Source organism: Pan paniscus, chromosome 5 (assembly GCF_029289425.2).
Source record: "Pan paniscus chromosome 5, NHGRI_mPanPan1-v2.0_pri, whole genome shotgun sequence".
Taxonomy (NCBI): Eukaryota; Metazoa; Chordata; class Mammalia; order Primates; family Hominidae; genus Pan; species Pan paniscus.
In genome coordinates this window covers 45,958,845-45,983,787 of record NC_073254.2, presented here as the reverse complement: position 1 = coordinate 45,983,787, position 24,943 = coordinate 45,958,845, and the positions used below count along the sequence as shown (strand labels likewise).

The 24,943-nt window shown below is 48.8% G+C and overlaps 1 protein-coding gene and 1 pseudogene across 4 annotated transcripts; one reads left to right on the top strand and one right to left on the bottom strand.

The window, feature by feature from the left end:
* Positions 1–373: 373 nt before the first annotated feature.
* MICB (MHC class I polypeptide-related sequence B) lies at positions 374–17,602 on the bottom strand. Of its 4 annotated transcripts, XM_055113376.2 has the most exons (7): positions 15,763–17,602; positions 7,690–7,802; positions 5,630–5,884; positions 5,068–5,355; positions 4,192–4,470; positions 3,958–4,089; positions 374–1,708 (listed from the first exon to the last, which is right to left on the bottom strand). In XM_055113376.2, exons 3-7 carry the CDS (start codon positions 5,661–5,663, stop codon positions 1,581–1,583), a joined length of 861 nt encoding a protein of 286 aa, XP_054969351.1. In that variant the 5' UTR covers positions 5,664–5,884; positions 7,690–7,802; positions 15,763–17,602; the 3' UTR covers positions 374–1,580. The 4 variants fall into 4 exon arrangements, with proteins under 4 accessions (XP_054969351.1, XP_024784860.1, XP_003831651.3 ...); XM_024929092.4 differs by lacking the exon at positions 7,690–7,802; XM_003831603.7 differs by lacking the exon at positions 7,690–7,802 and having other exon boundaries at positions 12,812–15,863.
* Positions 17,603–17,977: 375 nt separating this feature from the next.
* The window catches only part of LOC106634870 (dihydrofolate reductase-like), a 33,609-nt pseudogene continuing 26,643 nt past the window's right edge, over positions 17,978–24,943 (top strand).

Sequence of the window (24,943 nt, the reverse complement as noted above, 5' to 3'; positions counted from 1 at the left end):
TCCTCACCTCTCCCACAGGCTGGATCACAGCCAGAACCTCCTCCCTGCATGGGGAGTGAGGCTTGATCCTTTCCCTGAATACAGTGACAGAGATCTCTGTGTCATCACATGAAGGCTCCAACTCTTCAGGGCAGATGTTCCCCCACAGGGTCAGCCCCTGAATGTTGGCGCCAGATGTCCCACCTCCATCCCTTCCCAGTCCTTTCTGTTCTGCTGTGAATCTGTCAGTCATTGGGAACTAGCAGGGAAAGGGAACAAGGAGGGGAGATTGCTTTGATGCTGGGTCAAGACATTGAGACAGACCTCTCCTTCTCCCTGAACCTCACACTTTATCCGCTCCCAGACGCATGAAATAAAACACAGACCAGAAATGTCTATTTAAACAGTAAACATTTACGGTATAAATTATGCACACATAATAGTAGACACAGAGTAATGCATAACGGTGTGATGGGGTGAGGGGACCTCAAGGTGACAAGAAAGCTGGTCCTGGGCTGGTCAGGAGGAGTCATCACCAAGATACTCACTCATAAAGTTCACCTATGATAATCTAATTACTGCACATGTAATATATTAAAATATATTAAAACATAAGAAAATAGGACAGGAATGGTGGCTAATATAATAAAATATATTACAATATAATAAAATAGGCCAGGCACGGTGGCTCATTCTTGTAATCCCAGCACTTTGGGATGCCAAGGCAGGCAGATCCCCTGAGGTCAGGAGTTTGAGACTGGGCTGGCCAACTTGGCAAAACCCCATCTCTACAAAAAATACAAAAATTAGCTTGGTGTGGTGGTGTCTGTCTGTAATCCCAGCTATTCGGGAGTCTGAGGTACGAGACATACTTGAACCTGGGAGGCAGAGGTTGCAGTGAGCTGAGATCACGCCAGTGAACTGCAGCCTGGGTGACAGAGTGAGACTCTGTCTCAAAAAAAAAAAAATACAAAAACAACAGAAATAATGATACCAATTAATATGGCACTGTTAAGGGCCCCACAACCCTGTATTGGACTGAACAAAGGACGAACGTGGGAATAAAGACAAAGACAAAAGAGTATATTTGGAATAAGGGGTCAGGGGGCTTCTTGCTTCTCATGAACAAGGGCTCTGATCTTCCACAGCCCTTCGTATTTATTGGTATAGGAGATAGCAAGAAGAGGGGTGGAAGAAGGAGTCAGCTGCTGGGTCCAGAGTAGGCTTGTAAGACTGCATTCCTCAAACAATAGGCTCTAGATGACCCAGTAGATAACTTCAATGAGCACCATGGAGTGAATGCCCTCAGCAAACCTTCTGTTGGCAGGAGCAGTTGTGAGTTTGCCCACATCCTGCATTCATGATAAACAATTTGCTGTTTGATCATATAGCCTCCAGTGGAATGTTGAGTTGGTCATGATCCCTTTGCTGGCTCTCTACGTGGCAGAGCAGCAAACACCTCATACCTACTAACACTTTGCAGCATCCAACAACAATAAATAAGTGATGTTATTTTCTCTGTTTCATAGGTCAGGAAACAGAGGGAAAGTGCTGGTGATATCCAGGCAGGCAGTTGAATCCCAGCCGCCTGGCTGTAGAGTCTAGGCGCCCTCAGTGGAACCAGTGGACCCAGGAGCTGACATCAGAGGCTGAAATCCCAGCTGTGCGGCATCCCTGTGGTCTCCTGTCCCAACCGGGTGTTGATCCAGGACCTGCAGGCTCACAAGCTCTGGAGAAGAGGGAAACGGGTAAATGCTCCACTGGGTGCAGTGTTGTGTTTATTCCCTAAGGACTTTTCTCTCTTCAGTTGCTCCAAAATCAGATTCACCCTTTCTCTGAGGGAAGATGAGGCCCCCACTTTTTTCTTCCTCCCTCCTTGCTTTTCCCAGCCCCTGTCAGTTCTCTCCCATCATTCCATCAACATCAGCCCCTGTACTGTGCCCACCACTCATCGTGCAGGGAGTGAAAGGGCCCCAAGACAAAAGGACAAGACCCAAGAGGGAACCCAGTGCCCTCCTCTCAGGCCTGACCAGTCCTGTTACAGTGAGAGGCCTCCCAAAAGAGAGGCCCTGACCCTTGCTCTCAGTCCCCAGGCCCTCCTCTCCTGCAGAGGCACCTGCACACCAGGGCAGGCCCTGTCCACTGTGGGCTCTGCCCTCTATCTGCAGCTCAGTGCTCCTCCCCTCCCAGCCCTGAGCAGGCAGCTCCTAACTGGGGACCCCATCAGGAAGCCTGGGGGGCCCAGCAGGCCCAGCATGGAAAGACATGGCTGCCACAGGATCTGCACCTGACATGACCCTGGGACCCCCACCTTGCTCGAGGAGGCCTGGCCTCCCATGACCTTCAGCACCCACCCAGGCCTGTGACCTGCTGTTGAGTCACTACTGCCCCTGCCTGGTCCACTTACTCCTGGTCCACTTACTTCACCCCAGGGTTGCTGCTCGGTGAGGCTGTGAGGCCTTCCTGCTCTGTGCCTAGCTGGGATTCCACACGGGCCACTGCCCTTGCAACCTACAAGGACTTTTCTCCATGTGGAGTAGGGGAGACCCCTTAGCCTGAGGCTGCCTCTGCCCACCCTCTGCACCTGGGAACTGCCACTGCCACAGCCACCATCTCCACACAGACCCTTCTGGAGAGGGGGCTCCAAATTTGAGTTCCTGTTTTATTTAATGTGCTTTACAACAGTAGTATTAGAGGAAATCCTATTAAGATTATAGAGCTGAAATTATGAACACCTTTATTGGACATCAACATTGAAAGCAGGAATTTTGATAAATTGGCACATGAATTTCATACCCTTTTCCTGGCCAAAACCCCAGTGACCTACGAGGAAACCATTCCTGCCCACAAGGAACCAGAAGTGACAATCCCTCTACGGGAGACGCCGCAGGTGAGAGCAGGAGCGACCACAGACCTGCACTGCCCCTGCTGTGGGTGCCTCCTGGACAGGGCCCTCTTGCTGCAGGGCAGGGGACGAACCTTCCCATCTGCTCAGGCATGAGGGGCCGACTGACAATGCAATTAGGTTCAAGGATGAGAAACCAGCGCCCCTACCGCCAGACTCAGGTCTCCTGGACACCCCAGCCTCTCACTGTCCCCTGCACTGCCTCTGTTTTTGCAGAAACACAAAACTTCTGCTGTCTCTTTTCATCTCCCATCAAACAACCTGACTGTGGGGGAAATGATTCTGACCATCCCTTACTCCAAACTTACCAGGCAGTGACCACCTTGAGAAAGGGAAATTGGCTCAGGGAGGGCAAGGTGAGGCCACAGAGCACAGAACAAAGCCCCAAAAAGATGGTACCTGGGGACTGTGTCCCTCAGGGACTGCAGAAGAAAACACGCTGGAGGTAGGATGAAAACAGGGACCACAGCTGCCCTGATGAGGGGCTGGGCCCCGCTCCTCAAATGGCCCAGGGACATCTGCTTATCTACTCATCTGTGTCATCTGCAAGGAAACTCAGGGAGGCCAGGTGGTGGGAACCTGGAAAATGCCTCCTGGAGGAGGCACATGTGTGGGCACCGCCTCTCCTCGGATTCCTCTCCAGTTTCTGGCCCTCCCCAGATCACAGCCACCTTTACTATTTCCTACCTCTGACGCCATGATCATCCAGGCCCTCAGCAATCAGCACGTGATTCCCAACTCACCCCACCTGGATGCACCCTAGTGAGCCCGAGAGACAGAGAGGCCAGGATGGGGACAGAGCAGGTGCCACAGCCCTCCCTGCTGCCCACTCCTCACTTGCAGCAGGAGGAGGCCAGAGCTGGATATTGGAAGGCCTTGCCCCAGCCCTGGCTTGGGAAGCACTTATGGGTATAGATGGAGATGCAGCTCCCATTCCCCTCCCAAATACCCCAGCTTCCATCCCCTGTTCCAGAAGCCTTGTCACCTACATCTTATCTGGGCAGGAGCAATGAGGAGACCCTACTGCCCAGACAGGAGCTTTCCCATCTCCAGAAACTGCCCCCTTTTCTCACCTGGACCCTCTGCCGCTGATGTTTTCTTCTTGCAACAAGGGACACAGAGAATAATAATAATAACAAAACATGTCATAACAACAGGAACATATGGAAACTCTGTCCGTTGACTCTGAAGCACCAGTGCCTTCCCTGAAAAAAAAAAGAGACTTGTTATACACTGGGCAGAGAGCCACGGCCATCCCTGCTGTCCCTACCCTGGCCTGACACTCTCCAGGGTCACCCCAGGCTCACCAGAGGGCACAGGGTGAGTGCCGTGATTCCCGCTGTGTTCCACGTAGCAGGTGAACCTCTGCTCCTCTCCTTGGCAAATCCTGGTGGCCACCCAGGTCTGGTAGGTTCCATTCCCATCAGGCAGGACATCCCCCCACTGTTGGGCGTTGTGGCTCAAAGATATCCCATCCTGACGCCAGGTCAGTGTGATATTCCGGGGATAGAAGCTGGAAGCCCAGCACGTCACGGTGATGTTGCCCTCTGAGGCTTCGCTGCGGGTGACATTCACCATGGGGGGCACTGGAGAAGAAAGGGCAGAACCAGTGAAGCCCTGCTCCCCTCTAAGGGAGATGCAGGGAACAGGGCTGCTCCTCTCCACTGTTCTCACTCTGGCTGAATCCCTCACAGATCCTGGACCTTCACCTTCAGTAAGTCTGTCCTCACCCTGGGGCCTAATTCCTCCAGGCTGGCAGGAGGATGGGCCTTGGGACTGTGGCCTCAGGCTCTGGGATTCCCACATTGATGCTGAGGAGGGGGATGTCAGGGGTGGACTCCTGGGTCGTGGGGCCAGGAGGGAACTCTCCAGGATGGGCAGGCTGGGAGGCAGATGGGGCAGCCCTGGCCCTGAGGGCTTCCTCTCCTACCTAACTCCCACCCCAGGCTCAGGCTTCTGTCGGAGGGCCCACTGCTTTCCCAGATTACAACACTGGACGGTTCAGCCCCAGACCCACTGTCTTTATCCAGTGGCTCTAACAATAGAGGAAAATCAGGACACAATATGCCAACAGGAAATGCCTTCCTCCATAGCACAGGGAGAGTTTCCCTGGACACAGTTGGGAGGTGAGGCAACTATAGCAGAATTGGAGGGAGAGGAGAGCCCCTGGCCAGCATCGGTACCTGTTCTCCTCAGGACTACGCCGGATTCTAGATATCGCTTTAGTTTCTGCCGGCAGTCTGCCTGCATAGCGCGATAGTGTGTCTTGGTCTTCATGGCTTCTTTCTTCCAGAAATTCGTGACGTTCATAGCCAAGGTCTGAGCTCTGGAGGACTGGGGCGCTGTCCATTTCTGAGTCTCTAGGTTTTGGGAGAGGAAGAGCTCCCCATCGTAGTAGAAATGCCAGGAGCTCCTGGTGCTGCTGTCTTCATGGATCTCACAGACCCTAATCTCCTGGAGGGAATGCAAGCCTGCCCCCACCCAGCAGTGACTTCTCCATTCCTGAACCCATCACCTTTCCACCCAAGTGAGGAACTCAGCCCAGGGGGTACGCCTCCCTGGCCCTCCTCCATGCCTCCCTGTGTGGGCTGAGTGCCGGCTCACCTCCCTGCTGAGTTCCACTGACCCCCATTCCTCACCCCCAGCCTGAGCCAGATCCAGTGGGAAGAGACAGGTCCCTGCTCTCTGCCCCTAACTTTTCTGGAAAAGGCCTCTCCAGTCACTCTTGCCCCTGCCGATTCTCACCTCCTTTCTGGTCCTTGATATGAGCCAGGGTCATCCTGAGGTCCTTTCCGTTCTCTGTCAAGTCCCCTGTCTCTCTGTCCCAGGTCTTATTTCCCAGGACATCTTCTGCCCACTGTCCCTGGGGCTTTGCCCTGCATTTCTGCCTGTCACAGCGCAGGAAGGGCTGACCATCCAGATGTACCTCAGCGAGAAATCCTGACTGCACAGATCCATCCCGGGACAGCACCGTGAGGTTATAATGAAGACTGTGGGGCTCTGGGGAAGAGGAAATCACAGGTGAAACTTCTTCCTGGAAGTAACTTCACATTGATGTTTAACACACAGGTCTGCTGTCCCGACCTTCCTGAGGAGGCAGGAAATGCACACGGGCAAAGGGACAAGAACGAGGATTTCATATACAAGGAAAACTGTGAGGGTGGGAGGATAGAGGAGGGGGCTGATGAACAGAACAGGGGGGAATGAAGATGGCAAACTTGTAGGCCAGGTGCCAGGACTGAGTGGCCACAAGCCCCCTAAGGGAATAGGGGCCAAGGAGAGAGGCTGCCCTGCAAGGGCAAGGGAGGAGCATGAAGGCAGTGGTGGAAGGAAGGTCTTGCCAGAAGGGACAGTGGGAATGGGAAGGGACTCAGGCTCAGAGGGACCCATGTCCAGTGTGGCTGTGGTGCACAGGTAAGGGTGAGATGGAGGCAAGGGGAGCTGCCTCAAGAAGAGACTCATCATGGGCATGGCGGAGGCAAGGGAGGGGGTGGTCATGAGGCACAAGGGATAGGAAGGTTGTAGCCCCAGTTAAGTTTATAGTGGGGCCAGTATCCCAGAGGGGAGCAATGGTGTGGGCTTGGGTTCAAAGTGGAAGAGTGGCATGACAAGGCCCCAGGACAGCAAGTGGTTGGAACAGCTAGTGTCCACTGGGGTGAGCAGGTGACAAACAGTCAGTTGATCTTTTCAGTAAATAGTTCTGGGGGCAGGGGGTGTTCAAATAAAATAAAATTGGACCCTTAATTTGCACTATATACAAAAATTAACTCAAAATGAATCAAAGACCTAAACTCTACACTCAAGAACTAAAACCTAAAAATTTCTTAGAAGCAAACATTGGGGATAATGTTCATGACATAGGATTTGACAGTGCTTTCATGGATATGACACCAAAGCACAGATAGAATAGAAAGAACTGACAAAGTGGACTGATGAAAATTCAAAACATCTGTGCACCAAAGGGCACAATCAGAGTGAAAAAGCAATCAACCCCGAAATGAAATGAATATTGCAAGTCATATATCTGATAAGAGATTAGTTTCCAGAATATATAAAAAAGTCTGACAAAAACAACAAAACAGTCAACCCACTAAAAAATGGGCAAAGTAGCCATGAGAAGCTATGTGGGGGAAAAATGGGCGAAAGACTTAAATGGCCAATTCTTCAAAGAAAATTACAAATGATCAACAAACACATGAAAAGATGCTCAATATCAGCACTCATTAGGAAAATGCAAATCCAAACCACAATGAGATGCCACCTGAAACCAATCAGGATGGCTGTTATCACACACCTACACACATACACACACACACACGCACACACACACACACACACAGAGCAAGGTTGGCAAAGAGGCAGAGAAAATGAAGCCCCTGTGTACTGCTTCTATTTCTGGATATATACCCAAAAGAAATACCCAAAGGAAATGAAATATTTGCCAATATCCAAAAGGTAGAAGTAACCCAAGTGTCCGTTGTCTGAGGGATGGATAATCAAGATGTGGTACATACATATAATGAGTATTATCCATCCTTAAAAGGAATGAAATTCTGATCCATACTACAACTTGGATGAACCTCGAAAATATTATTATTATTGTTTTATTTTTTATTTTTTTGGAGATGGAATTTCACTCTTGTTGCCCAGGCTGGAGTGCAGTGGCCTGATCTCAGCTCACTGCAACCTCCACTTCCCGGATTCAAGCGATTCTCCTGCCTCAGCCTCCCCAGTAGCTGGGATTACAGGCACCCGCCATCACGCCCGGCTAACTTTTAGTATTTTTAGTAGAGATGGGGTTTTACCATGTTGGCCAGGCTGGCCAGGCTGGTTTCGAACTCCGAAACTGAGGTGATCCACCTGCTTCAGCCTCCCAAAATGCTGGAAATTCAGGCGTGAGCCACTGTGCCCAATGAACCTCAAAAATATTATAAGTGAAATAAGCCAGAAACAAAAAGACAAACATTACATGATTCTACTTAAATGAGGTACCTAGAGTGGTCAAATTCATAGAAACAAAAAGTAGAATGGTGGTTACCAGGGGCCAGAGGTAGGGAGGAATGGGGAGTTACCGATTAATGGGTACAGAGTTTTGGGTTGCACAAAAATGTGAATGTATCTAATGCCACCGAGTATACACTTAAAAGCGGTTAAAACAGTAAAATTTATGTAATGTATACTTTACCACAATTAAACATTTAAAGAACAAGATATATCAGTCCTATTCAAACTGTTCTGAGAAACAGAGGAGGAGGGAATACTTCCAAACTCATTTTACAAAGCCAGGAATATCCTGATACCAAAACCAGGCAAAGACACATCAAAAAAAGAAAACTACAGGCCTATATCCCTGATGAACACCGATGCAAAAATCATCAAGGAAATACTAGCAAACCAAATTCAACAATACATTAAAAAGATCATTCTTTATGACCAAGTGGAATGTATTCCAGGTATGCAAGGATGATTTAACATACACAAATCAATCAATGTAATACGTCATATCAACAGAATAAAGGACAAAAGCCAGTATCATTCAATTGATACTGAAAAAGCATTTGATAAATTCAACATCCCTTCATGATAAAAACTCTCAAAAAACTAAGTATACAAGGAACAGACCTCAATATAATAAAAGCCATATATGACAAACTCACAGCTAGTAACATACTGAATGGGGGAAAACTGAAAGCCTTTTCTCTAAGATCTGGAATAAGACGAGGATGACTAATTTTACCACAGTTATGCAACACAGTACTGCAGATCCTAACTAGAGCAATCAGACAGGAGAAAGAAAGAAAGGGCATTAAAACTGGAAAAGAAGAAGTCAAATTATCCTTGTTTGCAGATCATGTGGTCTGATATTTGGAAAAACCTAAAGACTCCACTAAAAAACCATTAGAACTGAAGAACAAATTCAGTAAAGTTGCAGGATACAAAATCAACATGCAAAAATCAGTGCTAACAGCAAATAATCTGAAAAAGAAATCAAGAAATGAATCCCATTTACAATAGCTACAAATAAAATAAAATACTGAGGAATAAACTTAACTGAAGAAGTGAAAGATCTCTCCAATAAAAACTATAAAACAGTGATGTGGCTGGGCATGGTGGCTCATGCCTGTAATCCCAGCACTTTGGGAGGCCGAGGCAGGTGGATCACCTGAGGTCGGGAGTTCAAGACCAGCCTGGCCAACATAGAGAAACCCCGTCTCTACTAAAAATACAAAATTAGCCAGGCACAGTGGCACATGCCTGTAATCCCAGCTACTTGGGAGGCTGAGGCAGAAGAATCGCTTGAACCTGGGAGGCAGAGGTTGCGGTGAGCCAAGATCACACCATTGCATTCTAGCCTGGGCAACAAGAGTGAAACTCCATCTCAAAAACCAAAAACAAAAAACACTGATGCAAAAAATTGAAGGACACAAAAAATGGAAAAGATAGTCCACGTTCACGGATTGGAAGAATCAATTTTGTTGAAATATCCATACTACCCAAAGCAATCTACAGATTCAATGCAATCCCTATCAAAACACTAATGACATTCTTCACAGAAATAATAAAAATAATCCTAAAATGCATATGGAACCACAAAAAAACCAGAATAGATAAAGCTATCCTGAGCAAAATGAACAAAACTAGAGGAATCACATTATCTGACTTCAAATTATACTACAGAGCTACAGTAACCAAAACAGCATGATACTGGCATAAAAACAGACACACAGACCAATGAAACAGAATAGAGAACCCAGAAACAAATCCATACATCTACAGTAAACTCATTTCCAACAAAGGTACCAAGAACACACATTGGCAAAGGAGAGTCTCTTCAATAAATGATGCTGGGGAAACTAGATATCCTTATGCAGAAGAATGAAACTAGACCCTATCTTTCACCATATACAAAAATCAAATCAAAATGGATTAAAGATGTAAATCTATGACCTCAAACTATGAAACTATACAAGAAAACATTGGGGAAACTCTCTAGGATATTGGACTGGGCAAAGATTTTTAAAGTAATACCCCACAAGCACAGGTAACCAAAGTGAAATTGCATAAATTGGATCATATCAAGTAAAAAAGCTTCTGCACAGCAAAGGAAACAATAAACAAAATGAAGAGACCATCCAAGAATGGGAGAAAATATTTTCAAACTATTCATCTGACAAAGGATCGGTAACTGAAACATATAAGAAGCTCAAACAACTCTATAGGAAAAAAAATCTAATAATCCAATTTAAAAATGAGAAAAGATCTGAATAGTCATTTCTCAAAAGAAGACATATAAATGGCAAACAGGTATATGAAAAGGTGCTCAACATCATTTGTCAACAGATGAAGGCAAATCAAAACTCCTACGAGATAACATCCCACCCCAGATAAACTGGCTTTTATCCAGAAGACAGGCAATAAGGAATCTGGCGAGGATGTAGAAAAAGGGAACCCTTGTACACTGTTGGTGGGAATGTAAACTAGTACAACCGCTATGGGAAACAATGTGGAGGTTCTTCCAAAAACTAAAAATATAATAGAGCTCTCATATGCTCCAGCACTCCCACTGTTAGGCATATACCCAAAAGAAAGGAAATCGGTATATTAAAGAGCTATCTACTTTTCCATGTTTATTGCAGCACTATTCAAAATAGCCAAGATCTGCAAGCAACCTAAGTGTCCATCAACAGACGCATGGATAAAGAAAATGTGGTGCACACGTGTGTGTGGAGTACTATTCAGCCATCGTGTCATTTGCAAAGAACTGGAGGTCATCATGTGAAGTGAAATAAGCCCCAGGCCCAGACAGACAAACTTTGCGTGTTCTCACTTATTTGTGGCAGCCAAAAATTAAAACAATTGACCTCATGGGGAGAGACAATAGAATGATGATTACCAGAGGCTGAGAAGGGTAGTGGGGAGTGGGGGAGCAGGGATGGTTAATAATGGGTACAAAAATATAATTAGAATGAATAAGATCTAGTAGATAGCATAGCAGGGTGAGTACAGTCAACAATAATTTATTGTACATTTAAAAATAACTGAAAGAGCATAATGGGATTGTTTGTAGCATAAAGAAAGGATAAATGCTTGTTGTGATATAACCCATTTACCCTGATGTGATTATTACATATTGTAGGCCTGTGTGAAAATATCCCATGTACCCCATAAATATATACATATATATCTACTACGTACCCAAACAAAAGTTAAAAATTAAAAACAAAGCAAGGGGTGGGGGTGCTGGCCAGAGAGAGAAAACCAAGGTAGAGGGGGAGATTCTCAGCCTGAGGAAGGACCTGCCAAAAGGAGTAGTGCTGGAGGGGGAGCAGTGGCACCCCAAGAGCAGGCAAAACAGATTTTAGATATGCGGTGTGGGGAGTGAGAGCCCACTGGGGTCAACGAACCAAAAGAAAAGAAGGAAGGTCAAGGAACAGTTGGCCCAACAGCCTGTTTTAGGTCTGGGTTGGGGAGGGGAGATGGGCAGAGCAAGAACTGGAGGGCGGCATGAGCATGGGGCAGGAGTGACTGTGGGAGAACCTGGGGTAGGGTGAGGACAGGAGGGGAGGGTGCTCTGGGGGAGGGTGGGGCTTGGGAAAGCTGCTCAGCACTGTCATATGCTCCAGCACTCCCACTTTCCCACTGAAAGATGAGAACTTGCTGAGGGCCCCAGGCAGCTGGGCAAGAGATAGGAGCAGCACAAGGTCCCAAGGTGGAGAGGGGCGGAGGGACCAGGGAGGGATGGTCCAGCACCTGTGGGCTGGAGGGTGGGGTCCTCAAGAGGGTGAGGCTGAGGATGAAGGAGTGGGGAAGCGGCCACAATGAGGCAGGGCCCAGAGCAGGCACCTGCACTGGAGGGGAGAGGGCATCTGCACTGCCCTGCGCCCTGCCTAAGGCCCAACTACCATTAGCATCAGGGCTCCCCTTGGGGGTCTGGAGGGGAGTGGGATGGAGGGAAGACCCCCCCCACCGGACAAAAGGCAGCACCAGAAAGTTAGAGTCAGGGACATTTGGGAAGGGGGAGGCATAGGGGCAGCACTGGGTGAAGGCTGCTTGCAGGAAAGGCCGATAAGGGGTGCAGGAGGGACCTTCGGTGGTGGGGGCAGGGGATGAGGGCAGAGGACACTCTAGAAATGGATCAGAGAACAGCACACAGGAAGGGGTAGCAGGGAGCTGGGAGGGCAAAAGGACTCAGCGGGCCTTGAGATGGGCAGGGAGGAGGTGAGAGGGAATCTGGTGTCCTTAGATCACTGGTCATTAGGCGTGGGATGCGAGAGAGGAGAGGACCCCCGGAGCCGGAGGCGAGGGGAGAATGAGCTGGGGATGAGAGAAGTCGCAGGAAGAATCCTCTGCCCGGAGCCTGCAGACTCCAACCCCTCAGCTTGAGAGTCAGGAACCCCCACAGTCCCCACAGCAGCAGGAAGCACCAGCTCCGGGTCCCAAGAAAGGAGGGCCCCTTACTCCAGGAGCTGCGGCCCAGGAGCTGAGAACACGTCGGCTCCGGGAGAGGACAGGACTTCAGGGACCTGAGAGCCGCCCCGAGCACCGGGGGTTGTGGCTGCTTCAGTGGCCGCGCTGGAAGGGCATTCGAATGCCATTCACAGGAGCAGCCCCGGAGGCAGCCCGGGAACCCATGGGCCTCAGACGGATGGTTTGTCCGAAAAGTGAGAGGAAGCGGAGGAGAGGCGAGGAGAGCAAGTGCAGGAGGAGACCAGAAAATGCAGGTGATGCGCGATCCCGAGGAGGACTGAAAAGTGACGGGGAAGCAGGGCTGAAGTGTGGCGGTAACGGGCCGCGTCCAGCTCCCTGCGCCACCGACAGGGCACAGGAGCCCCGCCCTGACCGCACAGCGCTCGCCGCTACCCACCCGACCCCCGGAAACGTCCCGCTGCTCCCGCTCCGCAGAGGACCGCCAGGAACGCCACTCACCAGCGGCGGCTCCCGGAGGTGCAAAATGGAAGATGCCAGCCAGAAACAGCAAGACCGGGCCCAGCCCCATGGCCCCGACGTCGCCACCCTCTCAGCGGCTCAAGCAGTGGCTAAATGAGCGAAGCCGGGGAGAAGGTGCAGCGAAAATTAGTCACCTGGCCCGGTCCCCCGACAGCTCATCCAATGAAACTGGGGCCCGGAACTTAGGGCCAATCACGAGCGGAGAGGGCGGGACCACGCTTGGAAGAGAAAATTCCAGTGGACTGGAGACCTGGGGAGATTTAGAAGGCGGGACCTGGCGCCCAGAAAATGGGGAGCACGCGGGAGCGCAGCCTAAAGCAGGGACCAGCTTCGAGTAGCTGAGAGTACAGCTCCAATTTCATGAGCACGGCCAGGGCCCTGCCAGCCCTCCCGGCATCGCGACCACCCATCCGCGCACCCCCACCCCGAGGAGCGCGGGCCTCACTAAGCCCCTTTCGCCGGCCGCCCAATCAGGCCGGCTCTCACTGGCTTGTTCCTTCCAGGACAGACAACGCGTGGCTATTCTCCCAACACACTCCCTCAACCGCGCACAGCGTTACTGGCAATGAGACAAGTGACCAGATCTGCAGACCTGTTTCCAGATCTCAGCCACCTCTGCCTCTCAGAAGCACCTGCCGCAGTAGAACCGCTCAGACCACAAACTCTCTTAGACGTTTCAGCTTTATAATCTCCTTCTCCTCCCTTTGACTCAAAGCCAGGCCCCCCTTTCACCCCCTTATATCCTCTAAGTGTCTGAGGTCTCCCAGGGCCGCCTCTCTATTCAGTCCCTGGGTGATCACAGGGCCAAGGAGGCGGCTCCCTATGGTTCACTACAACACCAAGCTCTCTCCAGACTCCCTTTTCCAGCCTGCCTTAGGACATCTGTACCTCAGACCATAGTCCCCTCCAATGTGACAGATCTACAAAGACTCTCTACACGTCTCTCACCACATCATCCTGTCTTCCTCCTCAGTTTCTCTTAAGAACATCACCATGCTTGGTCCCTTCTGATTTCCTCTTTCCCCTTCATCTCCGGGAGTCAAAGTCAGCTCCTCCAACCCTATTTCAATCCCACAGCCACAATCTTAGTCTAGGCTTTCCCCTCCCTTCAGCCTAGATTACTGCACAGGCTTCCTAAGCACTGTGCCTGCCTCAGTTACAACCAGAGTGCTCCAAGCCACCCACAGCGCCCCATCTGCTGAATGTCACACATGATGGATGCTTCTACTCTACCATGGAAAACCTCAGCTGCCACAGTCTGCTGTCTGGCACCACCCCCATTTCTCTGGTGACATCTCCCCAGGGTTGCAGTAAACGTGGGCTCTGGGATCTCCTCACCCTATCCCACAAGGATGCCACTGCCTAAGCAGTCTCCCTCTTCCAGGTTACTGTCACCTCTGCCTTGGAACCCATCAGACCACAGCATATCCTTAAAATCTTCCCAATTAGGCTGGTCTGAGTGCAGTGTTTACAGCTAATTGATCACAACCAGTTATAGATGTCTTTGTTTCTTCTTCACTCCCACTGTTTCACTTGACTAGCCTTTAAAATAAAAAGAAAAGAAAAAAGAAAAAAAGGAAAAAAAATCTTCCAGGGTAGACAGTGGTGACGGTGGCACAACCTTGTGATTATGCTAGAAGCCACGGAGCTGCACACTTTAAAAGGATAAATTGTGTGGCATATGAATTCTCAATTCTCAGTAAGAATGCTGTCCCGAAAGCCTCTTTCTACTAAGAGAATTGCCTTGTCCCCAACGCACATCTCTTAGTCGTTGGGACATCTAGGCAGAGGTCATCAAACCTAGCCACTGCGTAGAACCACCTGGAGAGTTTTTAATATCCATGTTCCCAGGCCACAGCCACAACCTAGGTTGTTAAATCAGTAAACCCAGGTTGGACCTAAATCTTAGTATCTTTTAAAGTTCCCTAGGTGATTCCGATGTGTAGTCAAGTTTTAGAACTACTGATTTAGCCCGTGGTTTGAACCTTCCTGATAGTACTCACTGTGCCCTGCCATGAATTTTTTTTTTTTTTAAGAGAGGAGTCTTGCTGTGTCACTCAGTTGGAATGCAGTGGCATGATTATAGCTCACTGCAGCCTTGAATGCCTGGGCTCAAGCAATCCTCCCACCACAGCCTCTTGAGTAGCTGGGACTACAGGCGAGTGCCACCACACCCAGCTGTCATCTACCATCTTCTACCCTATGAACACTCCAAGATCAGGAAATGTGTCCATTTCTTCTTTGTCAGCCTCACAAACTTTTTTTTTAAGTTAAACTATACCTGTCATTACTAACTATTCCCCCATGATCCCTAGCCTACACTTTTCTGTGGACGAAAATGTAACGTATTCGAGAATTTTAACAATTTCTTAGTTTTCCCATTCACATTCACTGATAATTTATTTTGATCCTCATAATTTATTGAGCACAGCAGGGACCGGGGTCCTTTCCCCACCTTAGAGAGATTATTTTCACTGCTAAAGATCATAAGCCTAGTGAGAGACTGAGAGGGAGATGGACCCAGCTCTCCTGACACAGGTCCCAAGCCCTTCCCTCCACGGTGTCTACCCTCCCTCCAGGACTTCCTCCGTGTGCCAGCTCCAGCAAAGGATCTGATTCAGCTCGCCCCCAAAAAAGACTTTTAATAGTTCAATAATAATAATGAATATGCAAGGTTTGTTCTAAGGCATTTAGAAATGGTTTCAGGGAGTCATGAAGCCAGTCCTCTCTTGGGCTAGGGGAGGCCGAGATGGTCTTGAGCTTCAGGGGAGTTGTTTCTTAGTGCCCAGGCCTGGGCGCCCCTCCCCCACAAAGCCTCCCAGGTCTTCTGTCCAAAGCCCTCCCCCTCCACCCCACCTCCAACCCCGTCTGCTCTACCCCATCAACTACGTTTTCTCCCTCAGCACTTGCCTTATACCCCATGCACTCACGGGCACAGAGGCGACTTCCTTCTCTCAGACTTTAGGCGCCACTGCAGGGTCCGGAAAAGAAAGAGAAACGGCCCAGCGCGGTCGCTTACATAACCCAGGGCGGGGCTCCGCTCCACCCCCGAAAGTTTTTGCGACGGAGTTTTCCCTCTTGTTGCCCAAGCTGAAGTGCAATGGCGCGATCTCGGCTCACCGCAACCTCCGCCTCCAAGGTATAAGCGATTCTCCTGCCTCAGCCTCCCGACTAGCTGGGATTACAGGCATTCACCACCAAGCCCGTCCAATTTTGTATTTTTAGTAGAGACGGGATGTCCCCATGTTGGTCAGGTTGGTCTCGAGCTCCCGACCTCAGGTGATCGCCCGCCTCGACCTCCCAAAGTGCTGGGATTACAGGCGTGAACCACCGTGCCCGGCCTTGCCCGCATGTGTTTTGAATTTTGCTGCCCGGAATTCACTGCGAGGACTGGGATCACCCGTCACCCCGCCCTGGTCTACGGAAAATGAAATGTGTTTACTGATACAGAAACGGAATAACGGCGCTGTGGGCTGGGGAGGGCCGAGCTGCCTTCAGGCTTCTGGTCTCCAGCTGCAGGGCACTCACACCTGCCCGCTATGAAAATGCAGACCCGCGGGGCAGGAATTCCGAGTCCGGGCTGGAGCGCGATCTGGAATCCGGCTCTCTTGAAACAGCACCGCGGAGGATTCGGATCCGGGTGAGTAGGGAACTGCGCCTCAGCCCCTCCCACGGGCCGCCCACGTATTCCAGGATCCGAAAACGCTTCCTGCTGCTCAGTCACCCCAGGAAGGCAGCGTCCGCCTCTGGGCGGTTCTGATGGAAACCGGCTGCGCCGCCCGCAGGAAAACCCACAACTAAGGGGCCAGGAAAAAGCCTCTTAGGGTCCCGCCACTTCAGTGAGGATCCTAATTTACACCCTTAGTTTGGCCTCCATCAAAGACTGGAGTGACCTTCACTGAAATGATACAAGGGGCCCAGGGAGCTGCGGCGCTCAGAATGCGGTGACAGCGCCGCCTCGCGTCCCTTCCCTGACCTGATCCCGGCGGACGCGGACAAGTTTGTTGGCCTTGATGCTGGAATATACCGGGGATCAAATGCAGAGAATGGAGAAAAGAGGGAAGGATGGGGGGACGTGTTGAAGAAATGAGGGAAGAGATAGGAAGAAAAGGGGAGAGAAAAAGTAAAGGAGAGTTTTTTTTTTTTTTTTTTTTTTTGAGACGGAGTCTTGCTCTGTCGCCCAGGCTGGAGTGCAGTGGCGCGATCTTGGCTCACTGCAAGCTCCGCCTCCCGGGTTCAGGGCATTCTGCTGCCTCAGCCTCTGGAGTAGCTGGGACTACAGGCTCCCGCCACCACGCCCGACTAATTTTTTGTATTTTTAGTAGAGACGGGGTTTCACTGTGTTAGCCAGGATGGTCTCGATCTCCTGACCTCGTGATCTGCCTGCCTCGGCCTCTCAAAGTGCTGGGATTACAGGCGTGAGCCACCGCACCCGGCCGGAGAGATAAAATTTAAAAGACGTAGTTTCATTATTTCTTTTATTTTTGCCCTTTATCTAGTTTTACTAATGAACATTTTTACCACAGCTTTCTCTCTCTGAATCTGTAAATATGCTGCTATTATTGTTATTTCAGAGCCTGTGAGGGTAAGTTGCAGACAGCATGACCCTCTACCTCCAGATGAGTCAGGGTGTGTCTCCTGGGCACAAGAACAGGGTTTTTGTTTTGTTTTGTTTCACATAAGCAAAGTACAAATCTCAAAGAGGATAATATTTTTAAATCATCTTATTGGGACATACTTTGCATGCAATAAACTGCATCTATTTAAAATGTTCAACTTGTTGAATTTTAGCTGTTGTACACACCCACATCTCCACTACCACAGTGAAGATAAAGAAGATTTCAATCGTCTCCCAAAGAACAGCTACATGATAAAATTCTATGCTGTCATTAAAAAGAGTAAGAGCAATTTTAAGTATTGCTATGAAAAGATGTGCCCAGCATACTTTTAACCTTTTTTAAAAGGTTAAGGAGGCTGGGCACAGTGGCTCATGCCTGTAATCCCAGAACTTTGGGAGGCAATGGCAGGCAGATAACCTGAGGTCAGAAGTTCAAGATCAGCCTGGCCAACATGGTGAAACCCTGTCTCTACTGAAAATGCAAAAATTAGCCGGGCGTGGTGGTGGGTGCCTGTAGTTCCAGCTGCTCGGGAGGCTGAGGCAGAAGAATCGCTTGAATCTGGGAGGTAGAGGTTAGAGTGAGCCGAGATCATGCCACTGCATTCCAGCCTGGGCGAAAATGCCACTAATATTACTTATATAATATTAATATATATTTTAAGTAGGGGAAAACCTGGAAGATTCCTCACCAAAGTTTTGACAGTGACTCCAGAGACTGGGATAACTTTGTGACTTTCATTTCCTCTTAAATGTTGTGCCAGGCTCTGACCGGCAGACCCAGGCTGCACGATGGATGAATAACGTACTCAGACACCGATATTCAGTGAAAGAGTGCACCAGAGGGCCAGGCCACTCACAGAAAGGGTTGTGGCAGCTGCGTGCCCTGACTATCTGGCCCTGTGGGCCTTTATTCAGCACAGATTTAATGACAAAGGCTTTGAGTCAACACACCTGTGGATAATTAATCTGGTCGCAGTCCCCCGGAGAGAGCAGTCCTACAAATGATCAAAGGTAAACATGCTCTTTAGATAAACTCTCTTACATGTCTTTGTACCTACTCGAAGCTATTAACTCAAGGTAAGGGGATTAGGCTGCTTTCAGCCATAACCCTATCCTGAGGCTTTTGCAAAACTTTCCACCTTCCAAGAAGGTTTGTGTCTATTTCCTATAACTTTATAATTATTCCCACCACCTGAATAATCCCCTACAATGTTGGAATTTTATCTTTTAGTGTAAACTTGGATTTGGGTGGATTGCAGTGGTTCATGACTATAATCCCAGCTCTTTGGGAATCGAAGGCAGGATTGCTTAAGCCCAGGAGTTCCAGGCTGCAGTGAGCTATGATTGTGCCATTGCACTCCAGCCTGAGTGACAGGAGGAGACCCTGTCCCCAAAACAGAAAAATAAATAAAATTTTTAAATAATAAAAATTATAAACTTGGATTTATGTGGAGGTTAAGGAAGAGAATATTTCAGTTTGAAAATATGAAGCTAAGCCCCACAACGAAATAGTTACAGAGTTTTAAAAACCAAAATGTTCATTAAAACCCACCACCAGAAACTCTCTTTCAAGAGGATCCTTCATATTTTCATGGCATTGAATCTTTCTTAAAGTGCCTTTGAAAGAGATGTTTTCAGTGGAATAGAGAGATGTGTAACAATATTTACAAAAGGGGTTGGTTGTAATAAAAAGGAAAACGCAAATGAGTGGGGACACAGGGGACCCTGTTCCATTTACTCTCAAAGCACGTTTGAAAACTGCGTTGCCATAGCGTCCTTGGGTAGAGGCAAAGTCGAGGCAGATCTTGTTCCTGGAGTATTGATTTGATTTTGGAAACGGTCCAAGGCTTTCAGAAATCAGGCTGACTTTCAGATCTAAAGTCTCAAGAATACTCGTTCTAGCAGTGAGCCTGTGAGAATCTAGCCCATCTGGGCGATGCACGCTCTGCTTCCACCTAGTGGCAGTGATTGGAAGGACAGGGCACAGTGATACTGCATGGGTGGGTCTGAAGCCAAGGTGAAACCGCCTTTGCAAAATTATAACTTAAGGAAATGATGACAGCGAAAGATATCAAACCTAACTGACCCCATCTTGCTTCCAACCGCTAAACTGCCCTTCTTCATTTCTAGGCGTAGGCTGAACTAGCCTTGGGAAGGAATTTAGTTTATAGTTTAAAGGGAAACTGTTCTTGTAAAACGAAGAAAGACCACCGGCCATTAAGTTAGGATGAGAGGGGCTGGAATTCTGAATATTACCAGCCATTATTCCAGAGGTCATAAGATTTGCAACTTCCCCAGTTACTCTTGAAGGTAACATCACTATTGTGAACCTCAGAGTGGCCTTTTGAGATGTCTTTTCAGGTTTTTGTATTTTTAACAACTGGAGGGCCCCATCTGGACCTGCCAACCAGTCCTGTGGCCCCCACTCAGGAACTGACTCAGCCTAAGAGAACAGCCTCCACTCACTATGATTTCATACCGGAGTCAACCAGTCAGCACTCCTGATTCACTGGCCCCCCATCCACCAAATTATCCTTAAAAACTGATCAGAGTTTTTGGGGAGACTGATTTGAGTAATAAAACTCTGGTCTCCTGCACAACTGGCTCTGCATGAATTACTCTTTCTCTATTGCAACTCTCCTGTCTTGATAAATCGGCTTCGTCTAGGTAGCCGGCAAGATGAGCCCACTTGGTGGTTACAAAGGGAGTCCAGGCCAGTGTGCATTACTGTAGTGGGATCCAGGTAGCGGAGGAAAGGCAAGGACACTCAGGGAATAAATGGCAGAGGAAGAAGGAGCACAAGGGAGGACCCAAACCCTCCAGACCTCTCCTTCCTTCTCTCCCTGTTAGGGTTGGAGGGAACCAGCGTGGTCCCAGGAGGGGTGGCCGGTGGGGTGCAGAAAACGCCCTGGTTGCAAAGGGGCGTCACGCGCCCCACACAAGGGTCCTGGCTGTTAGCTGCTACTCATGAGTTCAAACTAGGAGGAGACTCACACGTGTCCTTTGCAAAGTAGACTCCTTATCTCCCACGCCGGCTCGGTCCCCATATCCATCCTGATAAAGCACAAAAACCAAGAGCCAAATTCTGCGTGTGACCTTTCTGACAGCTGGAAGGTCCTCCCCGTCCCCATTCCTTGCGTGCTCTCCCCTTGTCCCGCCCCCTCTGCTTTGTCTCCACTTCCTCATCCTTTTCCCTCTCTGGACCCTGCTCCTAAGTATCTCCCGCCTTCTTCAGACAACTTCTCCTCATGGAGTACAGACTCCTCCACCTCCAGGAAAAAGAGACAAAGACCACTGAGAAGGACCTGAGAAACACCTGTGACCCCGCCCCTGAGGCCAGCCTCTCCCTCAGCGCTGGCTCTGGCTGTGTGCGTGTGTATGTATTTTTGTTTTGTTTGTTAGTTTTTGAGACAGGGTCTCACTCTGACAGTCTGCAGTGTCCTGATCACAGCTTACTGCAGACTCAAACTCCTGGATTCAGGCAATCCTCCCACCTCAGCTTCTCGAGTAGCTGGGACTACAGACTGGAGCCACCACACCCAGTATATGTGTGTGTGTGTGTGTGTGTGTGTTTGTGTATATATATACATATATATATATATTTTTGTAGAGACTGGGTCTTGCTTTGTTACCCATGCTGGTCTTGAACTTCTGGCTTCAAGCAATTCTCATGCCTCAGCCTCCCAAAGTGCTGAGATTACGGGCATAAACCACCACACCTGGCTCCTGTGTGTGTACATAGAAAGTCAAAGCGCTAAACCTGGCACCTAGGAAACGTCCCCACCTGGGCATTGCTTGCAACAGTCAGTATTTTGTGCACCTGTGCTTTTATTTCGGGAGCTGGGACAGTTATATTCATCAGAACAGCACGGTGTCAAGGCCCTCACCCCCAGAAAGCTTAAGAGACACTGTTTTATGGAGGAGAGTGAGATTGGAGGAGCCCCTGACTCCAAGTCTCCTGATCCTTCCTACACAAAGCGATGCTGAAAAAAAGTGCAGGACACTCCATTTCCTCCTGGGACCAGACAGGGAAGCCAGAGCCACCATGGATGTCAAATTCCAGCAAGGAAATACCAGTATAGCAAAATCTCCACATCACATTTTAAAGCTCACACAATGGCTCAAAAAGAACCAACATCAAAAAACCGAATTCCTAGCTCAGGTGAGATCACCAAAGTTGCCTGTGAGGCTTTGTGGAACCTGCAGGTAGAAAGGACATCTTTATTTCGAGCTGCAGCCCAGTTGCTCCTGCATCTTGGAGCCCCTTGAAAGGACCCTCTCCCTTGAACAGTACATAGGGAGGCCATTTCTGGGGAGAAATGTAGACTGTCCTTGGACTCCTGAGGTTTTTACACTTACTTGCTGACTCTGTGGACTTTGACTTCATCATTAAACATCTTATAATGATGTAATTTGCTTTGGCTGTAAGTGTAGAACAGGACACTTTTCCTGAAGCAGGAAACAAGGGACTGGTGACCTGCACTGCCACCCCCTCTGTGGTGCTCAGATGCAATGAAATCGTGAGGCAACAAATCTATGGCTAGGTAAAGGGTCAACTCCATTTCAGCAAATGTTTCAGATGTTCCTTCCAGCCTAGTAATGTTCCAGCTTTACCCCAGCCTTAATCTTTTAAAATGTATATTTTCCTTGGTGTTGATTTTAAAATAATTCATATGTATTTATTACACTGGGTTTGTTGCAGTAAGCCACCTCGAATGTTGCTGTAGAATTAAAGTAAGCAAATAAATGTGTGGTTCTCCATGGAGTTATTGCTAACACCATCTTAAAAATGTATTAACCCCAAATCCAATCACTTCTCACTCCTCTACTGCCTCCTCCCCAGGGCCATCCTCTCCAAGATAGTAAACCAGAAGGCCTTCCAGCTGGGCTGCCTGCTGACTCTCACACTCGCGGTCCATCACCCACACAATAGGCAGAGTGAGCATTTCAAATGGGAATTAGAGCTCATCCTCGCCACCGCGCCCCACAGACACGCCAGCCTCTTCCCTTCTTAGCCCAGTGAAACCCCAGTTTCTCACTATGTTTTACAGCCCCTCATCCCTCATCACAGGATCCTTCTGGCCACTCTGGCCTCATCCCACCCCTCTCGGCCCAGCTCACTCATCTCCACTAACACTGCTCAATCCTGTCTCAGGCACCTCCCACTGGAACTCCCCAAGTGCACCTGCTCCCCAGGGATCCAAAGGGATCCAAAGGCCCCTCACACCATTCAGGTCTCTGCTCAGACGTCCAGTGTTCAAATTCCCAGGAACATCTTGATCAACAGACTATATCTCCTACCATCCTCACCACCATCAACCTTCTAGCTCAAGCATATTTTCTCCATAACAATTATCACCCGTATTAGAATTGTTTTCATTTGTTTCATTGGTTGTCATGTTCTTTGAGGCAGGGACCTTGTCTAGTCACCACTTGGATTTCCAGCATCTAGAAATCCAAGGACAGAGAAGGGGCTCAATAAATATGGGTTGAGTAAATGGGTGAATATAATTGGTACACTGCTTTTTTTTTTTTTTTTTTTTTTGAGACAGAGTCTTGCTCTGTCACCCAGGCTGGAGTGCAGTGGCACAATCTTGGTTCACTGCAAGCTCCGCCTCCTGGGTTCACGCCATTCTCCTGCCTCAGCCTCCCGAGTAGCTGGGATTACAGGTGCCCGCCACCACGCTTGGCTAATTTTTAGTAGAGATGGGGTTTCATTGTGTTAGCCAGAATGGTCTGGATCTCCTGACCTCGTGATCCGCCCGCCTGGGCCTCCCAAAGTGCTGGGATTATAGGCATGAGCCTCTGCGCCCGGCCGGTGCACTGCTTTTGAGAAGTAATTTGATAATATGTATGAGAAGGCTTAAAAATGTTCATGCGGCCGGGCATGATGGCTCACGCCTGTAATCCCAGCACTTTGGGAGGCCGAGGTGGGTGGATCATGAGGTCAGGAGTTCGAGACCAGCCTGGCCAATATGGTGAAACTCTGTCTCTACTAAAAATACAAAAAGTAGCCAGGTGTGGTGACGTGTGCCTGTAATCCCAGCTACTTAGGAGGTTGAGGCAGGAGAATCTCTTGAACCCAGGAGGTGGAGGTTGCAGTGAGCTGAGATCTTGCCACTGCACTCCATCCTGTGTGACAAAGCGAGATTCCGTCTCAAAAAAAAAAAAAAGTTCATGCCTTTTGACCCAGTAACTTTTATTGAGAAATCTGTGATTTTAAAACAAAATCCAATATATAGAAAGATCTTTAGGTATAAGGATATTAATTACAACAATGAAAAAAACATACAAAAGAAGAGTGGCTAGGTCCTCTGTTTGGAAACAGCCTACAGCTGGTGAAAGCTGTGTGTAAGAAGATTTTGTAATATGATAGAAAGTTGCGTATTGATAATAAAGTTTTGAAAAGCAAGATTCAAAATAACTCATAAGCATGACGACACTAAGTCATCCTGCACAGTCACCCGCATGCACAGAAACCAGGAGTGGAAACTCAGGGGCAGCTGCAAAGCACAGCTCCAAGCCCCTTCCCTCCGAAGTCTGAGGCTCTGCCAGGCAAAGGTTCATCCCGATCCTCCCAGTGGAGACACTGGCAGTTTCCATCCTTCTGCTTCTTTATACCTTTTTATATTTTCTGTACTTGAGATTTTACTTCCTAAGAAGATAAAATACCTATTAGAAAGTTTTAAAAATTTGAAATAAAATTTTAAAGAAGTCCAAATGTCTGGCCAGGCGCATTGGCTCATGCCTGTAATCCCTGCACTTTGGGAGGCCGAGGCGGGCAGATCACGAGGTCAAGAGTTCGAGACCAGCCTGGCCAACATAGCGAAACCCTGTCTCCACTAAAAATACAAAAAATTAGCTGGGTGTGGTGGTGGGTGCTTGTAATTCCAGCTACTCAGGAGACTGAGGCAGGAGAATCGCTGGAACTCGAGACGCACAGCTTGCAGTGAGCCAAAATCGTGCCATTACATTCCAGCCTGGGTGATAAGAGCAAAACTCTGTCTCAAAAAAAAAAAAAAAAAAAAAAAGTCCAAATGTCCATTCCCAACTCAGCTTCAAGGAAAGTCTCCTCTAGACTCCACAGGGTAGAAATTCCTGTTGATGGCACCTTCAGAAGGTAAGAAAGGAACTCGTCCTCCACAATGCCTGACCCATCTTTGGGTTTTAGGCGTTGGCCGACTGATAAAGGCAATACTGAGAGTGTGGTCAATGTGTAGACGACCTATTGTCATATAATATGAATCTCACCACACCTGAGAGAGTGGGATAGATTCTCTCATTTTCATAGTTTGGGCATCTGAGTCCCTGAGAGCCTGAATGCCTGACATGGATTCTCCAAGAATGTTGGCCTTGAGACTCTAAAGGGCCCCGGGTCTCCTGTGAAGCCCCCCTGTGCACGCACCACACCCGCAGAGGCTCCACAACGGCGGGAAGAGCACCCAGGGTCAGAGCCCAGGCGAGTTCACACTCGGGGACCATCCACATCCAGG